General features: G+C 37.8%; 1 protein-coding gene across 1 annotated transcript in view; it reads left to right on the forward strand.

Annotated features, from left to right (window-relative positions):
- The window catches only part of GFRAL (GDNF family receptor alpha like), a 55079-nt gene extending 47166 nt beyond the window's left edge, over positions 1-7913 (forward strand). Inside the window, 3 exon segments of the mRNA XM_054722346.1 lie at positions 5409-5504; positions 5591-5663; positions 7841-7913. Coding sequence (XP_054578321.1) covers positions 5409-5504; positions 5591-5663; positions 7841-7913 — 242 coding nt within the window.
- The last annotated feature ends 3635 nt before the right edge of the window (positions 7914-11548 follow it).

The following is an 11548-nucleotide window of genomic DNA, read 5'->3' on the forward strand; positions in this document are numbered from 1 at the left end:
TTTTGTCCCAATATCAATGCTTCTGGGGTACATTTTAGAAGGGGGCTTTCAGACAACAATGATCAAAATAGTCCATTATATATGAAATTTCATTCCTGATCATTAGATAAAATAACTCAAAACTCATTTTCTATTTGGGAATTTATATACCTTCAGAAAAGACAATCTTGACCAAATTAGAAATGCAATATATTAACACTAATAAAGGGCACCAACCCTTGGATATGCAAGAAGGTAATCCTTGAATTACAAAATATATTTTTAAATTATTCTATGAAAATTTTCATTTTATCAAATAGTTCTTCCAAGCAGACCCTTCTAGGTTATATTTAAATTAAATTTTTAATTGAATATTTACACATTTTCAGTTTATGATATATTTAATTTCTATTTCAAGTATTCTGACATTTATTTTTAAGTCATTATTTCATATGTGATCCACCACATTGTTTACATTACATTTACCATTTCATATAAATAAAGTTTTGGTCTCCATCAGCCACTTCTGCACAAGGATTTTGGAAGAAAAGAATAGAAATAATGACATCTCTGTGGCTCATTTGGGAAGAATACTATTTAAATTTGTTCTTAATGTACAGCTGAAATTAATCTTGATTTCCCATCAAATGTACAGGGATTTTACAATATAGTTCATAACAGTGTTTAATTCCTCTAGGGAGCAAGTTAAGATAAACAAGTCACTGACAGTGTTTATCTATAAATATAGCAGATGGTGTGGGACTGAGGTTGGTTATTAAGTCTGACGACTTTAATTTCATGGTTATAAAACACTGTAAACCTCACTGTTTATAAAAGGTTGGGGAAGAATCTCCAATGGGCTTCAGTAGCCAAGAAACCCTCTGTAACATTAATCTCTCTAACTGATATTTGGTATCCTCCTAGGGTGCAATATTAAAGATTGTGGAGTGATTGCTAGACACTTTAAAATTTTCACTGGGATCATTAGCTAGCATTTCTGTCATTGATCTATTATAACCTTGTTAATGAGTTCCATGTGAGTGAAATTTAGTGAATGAGATGATTCTTTCTAAACTTTGTTAGGTGAAATGTTTAACAGTTACTTTAGGCAGTCATATATATAAAAGATAGTCTAATTTGTCAAAATAATACCTTTTATCTTATGCAAAGGTAAATTATGATACCTAACTAGACCAAATGTACTTAGAGATAGAATTGCATAAAGGAAAACTATAGCACCATTTGAATAATCAATATAAATTATATACATTTACATTTAGGCCATGGATCTGTCTAAAAGATCACAAAATGCCACTGAATTTTAAAAAAGCAAAGTAATTTATCCTTCATATTCATAATTAACTCAAATATAATTTTATTATAATAATTCATTTAAAAATCTGTATGCTTAATTTGAATAAAACTAATTCTTCCAAAAAGGACTGCTATTATAAAAATGGTATTATTTGAAATAGCTCAAATTTTCCATTTCAACTTTATAGTGAATGACAAAATTTATTTTATAACCATAAAAGTGGACATTTTTTACAAGCCTTATCTAATTCTACCACTTTCACATTCAGAAGTTGATATTTTAGTTTCTAAGAAGGTCAGACTTCTATGAACATTACATGATAACCCAATATGTGGCCAAGAGGTGCCCTTAAGTGAGTAGAAAATAGGTAATAATAGAAACTGAAGGGGTTAAAAAAGGGAAACAGAATAGTGGGAATAAGTCGAGCTAGATATTGAAATATCAGAGTAGAGAAGTGAACAGGGTGATTTAAAAATCTTGAACAAAAAATGTCTTAACTGTATTAGAGTTTAAACTCATTGGGAATGGGTTTTCTAATGACAAAATCCTCAGTTACTTCTCTAGCTCTTACATTGGGCTGCTTCTCCTGGACCCACCCTGAGAGTTTGGTAACTGATATGAAACATGAAACAGGCTGTATCCTGTGCTTTCTACCAATTATCCATAATATAGACCTCAAACCTTGGTTTCCAAAGAGCTGGCCTCTGAACAGCAGCATTCCTGGGTAGAGAATGGACTAAATGTAACTGATGGTAATGTATCTTCTCATCTCCCTTCACGCTCAGAGCCTACCGTCACTAGTTGTCGTCGGACATACTATCCTGCTACTTGATACACTCATTTCTGCAAAAAACTATCTACCCATACTTGGACTTCCAGGTCTCAAAATCCACAAAGCATGTATGACAGATGATAGCAAAACCTCCTGCAAGTGAAGGCTTTATCTTATTTTTTTATGCATCAAAACTCATCTGGATCATCATCATCAAAGAAATTGGATTATTGGGTTATTGGTATGTGTGGCAGTATTTGTGTTGAACTGACTCAAGACTAGGGGTGATTTCACTTCAAAGTTATTAATAAAAGTCATCTAAAATAGCTTTATCAATTAATTTTAAGGTTTGCATCTTTTCATCTTGTGTTTTGTGAAGTGAAGTAAAAATGTGTTTTGCAAAACATGGCTATGAAGACTAGGATCACAGAGTGGCCAAGAGGTGCCCTTAAGTGAGTAGAAAATAGGTAATAATAGAAACTGAAGGGGTTAAAAAAGGGAAACAGAATAATGGGAATAAGTCGAGCTAGATATTGAAATATCAGAGTAGAGAAGTGAACAGGGTGATTGGTTTAAGGGCTCTCCTTTGTAAGAATTCATAAATACACTGGATCTTAGGGAAATAAAATATCATTAAAAGCATATTAAAATCATTACTCATGTAAAGAAGGAATATTTTTCAATATCCCAATGGCAGCCTAAAGTTACTGTCTTTTTCCCCCCTAGTTTACATATATAACTATCTTATAAAATGTGATTTTTTTTCTAATTATGCTTTGAAAAAAGGGTTTTTTATAAGGAAATTATCTGATTCAAAGATAAAAAAAAGCTGTTAAAATTTAAGAAACACTTAACCTAATCTATTATATTTTATTAAATAGTAACATAGAAATAAGTTGCTGCCTGTGAGAACCCAAGATGGTGGTGTAGGTAAACACACCTAAACTGCGGCCGTGCACAACTATTTCAAAACTACAACTAAAAGACAAAACATCTATCACCCAGAGCCACGGGAGGGCTGGCTGAGTGGAAGTTCTACAACCAGATGGAAAGAGTGGGGAGCATTCAGTGCACAAATGCTGAAAAGCTGAGGTACGGGGGCGCATGCGCTATACGGGCTAGCGGCGGATCCTGGCTGGCGGCGGGCGTTGCTTTCTTCAACCCGAAGGGGAGACACATGAGACACAAACTCCTACGGGGAGAAGCTCTCGGGCTGTCTGCCATCGGGTCGGAAAGTGAGGGTGGCTTGCTTGTGGAGCTGCGCGGAGGAATAATTGTTTGCTGCGCTGGGGTAAGAGACGCAGAAGAATAATTGTTTGCTGCGCTGGGGCACGAGACGCTGGGATGCGGCCGGAGACGCGGGATGGCTGACTTGCAGCCATTGCTGTTTGCCACGCCCTAGCCTTGTGACGCCCTGAGACCCCGCCCTGCACAACCTACAAACTCACCCAAGCTCCAAAGTAGTGGCTTTTGCATATGAATGGCCTTCACTATCACTGCTAACTTGCAAACCTGTTCAGACAGCTCCATAATCTACAAATCCCAAGCAGGGAGGAGAGGACTGTAGTTCTTGCTGTAGCTCCTGCAGGGTGACCTCAGACAGTAGCTGACCTGCACCCCATTGGAGATCCAGAAGCCAATGTACCTATTGGTCAGTGTGAGACACAGATTTCAACTCCTCACATCCATAAGTGACACATTCAAGAGGCAGACTCAGTGAGCACCAAAGCCCCACTGAAACAAGTCCACCATAAGCGTGTCTCCAGCACAGCAGTTCTTCCATTATAAACACAGCAGGTCCCCACAGCCAATTGGCCTGGAGGACAATTCCTCCCAGGGTACCAACAGCAATCAAGGCTTAACTACACCCAGACTTTGCACTCAGCCCACAAAGGGGTATACCAAGACCGTCCACCTTGGGTGATTGGGGAGGCTGAGCTACTGGCCCCTGTGGGTCACCTACCACACAAAGCCACTCCATCAACACAGGGAAGCAGCCAAAATGTGGAGACACAGAGGCATGTCACGAAAGGGGGCAATGGAGGAAAGCAAACTACGGGACGACATGGAGTTCAGGACCACATTTAAAGGTTACTCAAGAATCTTCTAAAAACTGCTGAGACACTTGATGAGACCTTCAAGTACCTTAATGAGAATGCCAAAAAAATGGAAAAGGACCAGTCAGAAATTAAGCATACACTGTCTGAAATAAAGAATATACAGAAACTCAACTGTAGATCAACGTACCCCAAGAATCAAACCAAAGATCTGAAATATGAGGAAACAAAAAACAATCAACCTGAAAAACAAAAAGAAAAAAGGATCCAAAGATATGAAGATAATGTAAGGAGTCTCTGGGACAACTTTAAGCGTACCAACATCCGAATTTTTGGGGTGCCAGAAGAAGAGAGAGAGCAAAATATTGAAAACCTATTGGAAGAAATAATGACAGAAAACTTTTCCCACCTGGTGAAAGAAATAGGCTTACAAGTTCAGGAAGTGCACAGAACCCCAAACAAGAGGAATCCAAAGAGGACCACACCAAGACACATCATAATTAAAATGCCAAGGGCAAAAGACAAAGAGAGAATCTTGAAAGCAGCAAGAGAAAAACAGTTAGTTACCTACAAGGGAGTACCCATACGAATGTCAGCTGATTTCTCAACAGAAACTATGCAGGCCAGAAGGGAATGGCAAGAAATATTCAAAGTGATGAACAGCAAGAACATACAACCAAGATTGCTCTACCCTACAAAGCTATCATTCAGAATTGAAGGTCAGATAAAGAGCTTCACAGACAAGAAAAAGCTAAAGGAGCTCATCACCACCAAACCAGTATCACATGAAATGCTGAAAGGTATTCTTTAAGAAGAGGAAGAAGAAGAAAAAGGTAAAGATAAAAATTAATGAGCAACAAAAAGACATCAAATACATACCTACCAACAAGTGAATCTAAAAATCAAGTGAATAAAAAGGCTGAAGAACAGAATGGACTGGTGAATATAATGGAATCAGGGACATAGAAAGGGAGTGGACTGACAATTCTCAGGGGGAAGGGGGTCTGAGGGGTGTGGGAAGAGATTGGACAAAAGTTTTACACCTATGGATGAGGACAGTGGCCGGGGGTAAGGGCATGGGGAATCAGGTGGGGAATCAGGTGGAGGGGAGCTATGGGGAAAAATAAAAAGAGGAACACCTGTAATAATCTGAACAATAAAGATTTATTTAAAAAAAAAAAAGAAATAAGTTGCTGCCTTATAATATAAAGCAAATTACAACCCATGGGATAAAAATAACGCTTTTCCTTTATGCTTTAATCTTATTTTCATTATTTTCTTTCAGATTATTCAGCTCTGTCTAATGTCAAAGGCATTGCATTGCAAAAAAGAAAACAAACAAAGGAAATAACTCTAAATGCATTTCATTCCCCCTTCAACGGTCAGTTAAACATCAAACCTCTGTACTATTTTTTATTATTTATTCTCTGTAGAAATCCAGTAATGTTCCTTTAATCTTGTTTCTAGGAGAAGTGATTTATGCCGTCATGTGCATGACAGTCACCTGTGGAATCCTTCTCGCGGTTCTGTTCAAGCTGAGGTAACTGGATACAACTCAGAAGGGAAGGGCTGGGAGTGAATCAGCCCTGTTAAAACACACCTCACCATGGCAGAGCTCACACAGGGCCCGAGAATGCAAGTTTCTCCATTAAGACCTACTAAATCAACATTTAATGTGGGCTGGGTCCATGGGTACTTCCTACAGTTTATATTTACCTAAAGGTGTCCTCTTCATTCACATCTCTTACATGCTAATGAATTTTATACATGTTTTAATATGCAAGCATCCAGGCCTGTATAATTGGAGGCCTCACAAGGAGGAAGACATTACTTCTGACTGACATTTTAATTCGCTCTTTCCAAATCCTTTTTCTTGGCTGCCTTTGTTGCTCAAATGCAGTAATGATTCCGGAAGCATGTGAGATTGAAGATTAGAGTCACAGCTGTCTCTGGATTTCTAAATGTTTAGGGTTTAAAAATCTTCAGTTTATTGACCACTCACAAATAGATATAAATTGGTGTGCAGTTGCTTACTTTAATTAAAAAAATAACCTCATATTTAAATATTATTGATGTCGATTTGCTAATTCATATACCTATGTATATCACTGTATATAATTTGAGTATCATAAATGTTAATGAAGAAATTATATATATGTATATATATGTGTGTGTGTGTATGTGTGTGTGTGTGTGTGTGTGTGTGTGTGTATATAAACAAACATAAAATACATGGATCAGTAAAATTAGGGCTAGCAATTAGTGAGACAATGGGCATCTCTCATCTCATGACATCCAGAGGGGGAGACAGAGTGAACTATGTCATGCATGTACATATATTGCTCCTCCAGAAACCTCAGACTTCTAGTGCTTCACATAATAGCAGATAAAATGAAAGTGGGAAGGAATGTGGCTATACCAAGGGGCAGGCATATGAAGAGTGTATGCTTTGCCTATGGACATTCAATATTTATTTTTAACAGCAATGCCAGCTAAACATATCCACCTAATTAATCCACCTTCTCTAAACGTTTAATTTGATGCTTAACAATACCAGTACCAAAACAAACTGCTTTCCTCCAATGCCTGAAAAGTCGTATTTGTATGAGAAGATATTCCTTGGATTCTAAGGTAAGTTTAAAGGCCAAATAATTAGAGTCAGTTTCAAGAGGAAAATAGAATTGGGAATTTATTCAACTTTTCTTTATGTGGTTTAAAATATTTGAGAGCACTGTTCAGACACTGGGCCTGCCTAGATAGTCCATCACAGACATATTGTTGGTTCTCTAGCACAAATGGTTCTCTAGCAATACTCTTACTTTAAATGGTTCTCAATCTTTATTTTTTAGCCTCACATATAATGTATCAAGTTCACATCTGCCACACAGGCCCATGGGTTTTCACAGATTACTGTTGTACTGTTGTGCCACAGATAAATAAGGTGATGGTCACTTAAAATTCCCTGTGTATCAGCTGTAACTTTACCTCTTTTCTTGCCTACATAAATAGGCATATCCCTTTACTGCATGACAATGGCAATAAAGTGTTATAGACAAAAATCTTAATGTACTCCAATATGTATTTTTAAAGCAACTCATTCATATTGTTAAGTATATGACATTTAATTACAGATTATTTTCCATACAAGTTAAAATTGATTCCTACCTGTAATCTGAATGGTCCACACATTTACATTTATCAAGAAAATGATAAAAGTAAAAGCCATCACAGCAAGGAAGAATAAAGTAAAACAAAAGCATCATTAACAACCAAACCCGTGTTACCGCACATCTGCAGATAAATAAGGCTTCCTCAGTGAAAGAAGGCTGAGTGCCATTCACCTGGTCGTCACATCTCATCCATGTGAACACCTTTCCGCAGCACAGATTAACATGGCTGCATTTGCTTCATGTTATGCTAAATTAAAACAGCCCTAAGTCTTCAAAGAAATTTGCAGAGAACCCAATAATTTAAAACACAAATATTTGAGAAAAGAAATGGCTCTTTTTCTTTTTGCAAATGATTACTTGGAAATCATAGTTCAATGCTAGGACCTCTTAGAAAGATCATAGAACCTTCTACTATTGGGTCTTTACATTCAAGAAGTTGATTCATTTTCCCTCCAGGCACAGAATCTACCTAAAAATATAGGCACACATACATTTTTAAAATCCTTAAATTGGCATATTGTTAACTTTTGCTTTTACTTTTATGTAGAACCTTCAGAATATCAACTCAAACCAGAGATCCATCACCAAGCCAAATACCTGGAGGACTCATGGTTCATTAAGAATCTGGGATCATTAACAATCACTTCCTTTCAATCAAGTCTTTCTCGCCAGTCAACAGAATATCCTGTTCGTCATCAATAAAGAAAATGTTGAGAAGGATTTAATAATATTGTATCATTAAGGATAATAATGTAAGGTATAATAATATGACAGGTGTTCGATTTATTTTTTCTTTAGAAATTATTAACTATAAATAAACAGTGGTATCTTTTATGAGATCAATACAGAATTACAGAAATGCCCTTGAAGGCAAAAAGTGTTAGCTTAAATTACAGTCTACATGATTTATTGTGTGATAAATTTGAATCCACAAAATGGTAATTAGCTACGTCATAATATGACATGGTTAGCAGGATTTTTTTCTGATCAATTTTAAAAATCCCCATTAACTTGCCTAAAAAATGCTAATAAAATATATAGTATGTGTTTGTATATCTTATATACAAATTAGATAAATTATTAGCATTGACTTTAAATTCCTAAGTATATTTATTTAGATGACTAGTCTTAAAAATTGAAAGTGGTATCTTGGGATTTTTAAAATTTAATACTGTTGAACTTTACTTTTTAACTTGATATCTATATTTTTTACTCATAAAGCTGTAAAGCAACTAATTGGTTGAAACATCTGTGCATCTTAATAATATATTTTATTTATTTATGAATTTAATTTTTTCTATGCTAATTATGAACTGCAATAACAAGGTAACATGATACTTGTTACTTTATTGTTTCCAAATTGTGACTTTTGGCTTGGTTTGACATCAGAGTATAATTGTGATAAAAAAAAATGGAAAAGATGTTTATTACGTTTTTGATGTATATACGCTTTCTGTCTGCAATCATATTTGAATCCATTGATAAGAATAACTGAGGTATTGTGTGGTTTTTTTTTTTTATCAACAGAGGTGCAGATAGTCAATAACCCATGCATACAAATAATTAGTAACATTCTGTATTTACAATTAAAGGTCAAACATTTTCTCTCTGTTTGATGTCATCTATTGCTGTTCACTACACTTCAGATCAAATTATCTACATTAAATTGCATTTGAAGTTAACATTTGGCTATGTTTACTCAGAGTAATTAAAAAAGCCATCCTTTATCTTTTAAAACAGGAAGGAATAACTTGGTGAGTTATAAATCTCCCTCAAGGAGTTCTCCACATTCCAGTGGCTGTTAACACTCTTAAGTGAAGAGAATGTGGGCATTTCCATCTCCAAAACTGACATTTAATTTGGCTTGCTAACACCTGGGAAAACGTGAACTCCTCTCTGGAAAGCTGAGGAAAGAAATCAAGTTACTTTTAGAAATACGTTTGCGTTGAGCAGAGAAGGGAAGGACAGAGCATGAAGGAGAAGGACTCCCTTAAAAACAATCTTGTCTCCTAGGCTAGCAAGAGTGAGCAAGCCATTCTGGGCAGAACTGCAGAAACAGGAATCAGCATGAAGTATTTAGAGAATTCTAAATAGGCAGCTGTCTCTAGAGCAAGGAGTGCAAATTAAAATAATATGGGAAAGCCCTGGCCGGTGGTGTCCAGTGGTTAGAGTGTCGGCCCACGAACCAAAGGGTCATGGGTTCGATTCCTGGTCAAGGGCACATACCTGGGATGCAGGTTTGATCCCAGGCCCAGATTGGGTTGAGTGCAAGAGGCAACCAATCGATGTGTCTTTCTCACATCAATGTCTCTCTCTCTCTCTCTCTCTCTCTCTCTCTCTCTCTCTCTCTCTCTCTCCCCTCCTCCTCCCTCCCTTCCCTCCCTTCCACTCTCTCTAAAAATCAGTGGAAAAGAATTAAAATAATATGGGACATAAAACATAAAATATAAGACATGCATCAGGACTGAGACAGTAAAGGTTCTTAAACATGATGCTAAGGAGTTGGGACATTCTAAATCTGGTTTGTGAACCTCTTCAGGACTTGGCTCGCACCTTTTACTGTTCTGTCCTCTGGGAGCCCTTTTCTAATAGCCTTCCCCCACCCAGAGGTCAGGTATCCTTGCTCAGCACTGTCTGTACCGTATATTACTACACCTCGCTGCAATTTGTAAGCACTCTGAATCTGTTGGCTCATCTCTGATTTCCATTCCTGTACACATAGGGTAAGTTCAATAAAAATTGCTCAATGAATGGATTGCTTCACTTGTATGCCAAAAAACATTTTAAACAAGGAAGTGACATCATCAGATTTATGAATGAGAAAAAGCATGCTGACAGACATGTAAGCGATGGACCTAAGATGACAAAACTGATGGTGAGGAGACTGCCTACAAATGTACTATAATGTTTAGCTAACCAGTAGTGAAAGCCTGCATTAATTCATTTGTTCGACACATTTATTTAGCCACTGTATGTGCCAGCCACTCTACTAGGTTCTGGAGATAGCGTACTGAACAGAGTCCTCTTGGAGATTCAAAAACAAAGAAGTAAAAAAAAATAATTTCTGAACACGATAGAGGCTGCTAAGAAAAGGTGGGAGGAGTGGCAGTAGAGTCTTGTGAAGAGAACTGGTGGTGATATGAGTATGGATGAACATAAATGTGTCATAAACAGAAGGGATGGGGATTTGGGATTACATGTTTGCAGAGAAATTGTGTTGTAAGGGCCATGCAGCAGCAGAGATGAAGAGTAGGCTTCTGATTTACGGCGGGAGGCGAACTATGGTGCTACTTAGAAAACTGGCTCCGACAGGAGGGGGATGAACTTGGAATGCAAAAGGGCAGCATGCCACTTATCTTCAGATCCGTTCCCACCTGTATCTACTTCTCACACATCCCAAGAGGCTGACCAATCTTAAATATAGGCTCCCTTTTCCTCTGGCGTCCAGTGGGTTCAGCCAATGGTGAGAAATGGCAGGAGATGGGGGGTATATTCCCCTCAGTCCCTCCAGGAGGGCCCACCTTGGGCTGGTGTTTCCCTGCACAGAATGGCACTGTTTCTGTGAGTGGCTTGCTCCAGTGAAACTCTCCTTCTGGATCGCAGTAAACAGCCTTTCCTTCAGGGCTGGCCGTCCTAATGGCTCAGCTGCTCCAGCCTCCATTTGTGGATTACCTCTTGTTGTTTTCCTACAACTACCCACACCTGTACAAAGACTCCCTCAATCCAACATTCTTACCGGTAGAGTCACCCATTTTGGATAACAGAGATTTTTTGTGTGTGTTTTTTTTTAAATATTGTTATTGATTTCAGAGAGGAAGGGAGAGGGAGAGAGAGAGAGACAGAAACAGCAATGATGAGAGAGAATCATTGATCTGCTGCCTACTGCACGCTCCCCACTGGGGATCACGCTCGCAACCGGGCGTGTGCCCTGATCAGGAATCTAAACCTAACCTCCTGGTTCATAGGCCGATGTTCAACAGCTGAGCCACACTGGTCAGCCTGGATAACTTGTAGTTTATCCTAATTTGCATAAACTGATCATCATTTCAGGTTTGGACTGACACCAGTGGGATATCCATGTGGAGCTGCTATTAATCCACTAGAAAATACGGTGTGGCACTGCTAAGTGAGATCTGTGCTACAACACTGCATTTAGAGTTTTCCAGTGTGTTCCATCTCTTTCTCCCCAGATGAGAAAGTGAGTTTACCACCTGAGGGTCATCTGGGGGAAAGCCACTGGATGAAGGGTGACCAG

This window comes from Eptesicus fuscus, chromosome 10 (genome assembly GCF_027574615.1).
Source record: "Eptesicus fuscus isolate TK198812 chromosome 10, DD_ASM_mEF_20220401, whole genome shotgun sequence".
In the NCBI taxonomy this organism is placed as follows: domain Eukaryota; kingdom Metazoa; phylum Chordata; class Mammalia; order Chiroptera; family Vespertilionidae; genus Eptesicus; species Eptesicus fuscus.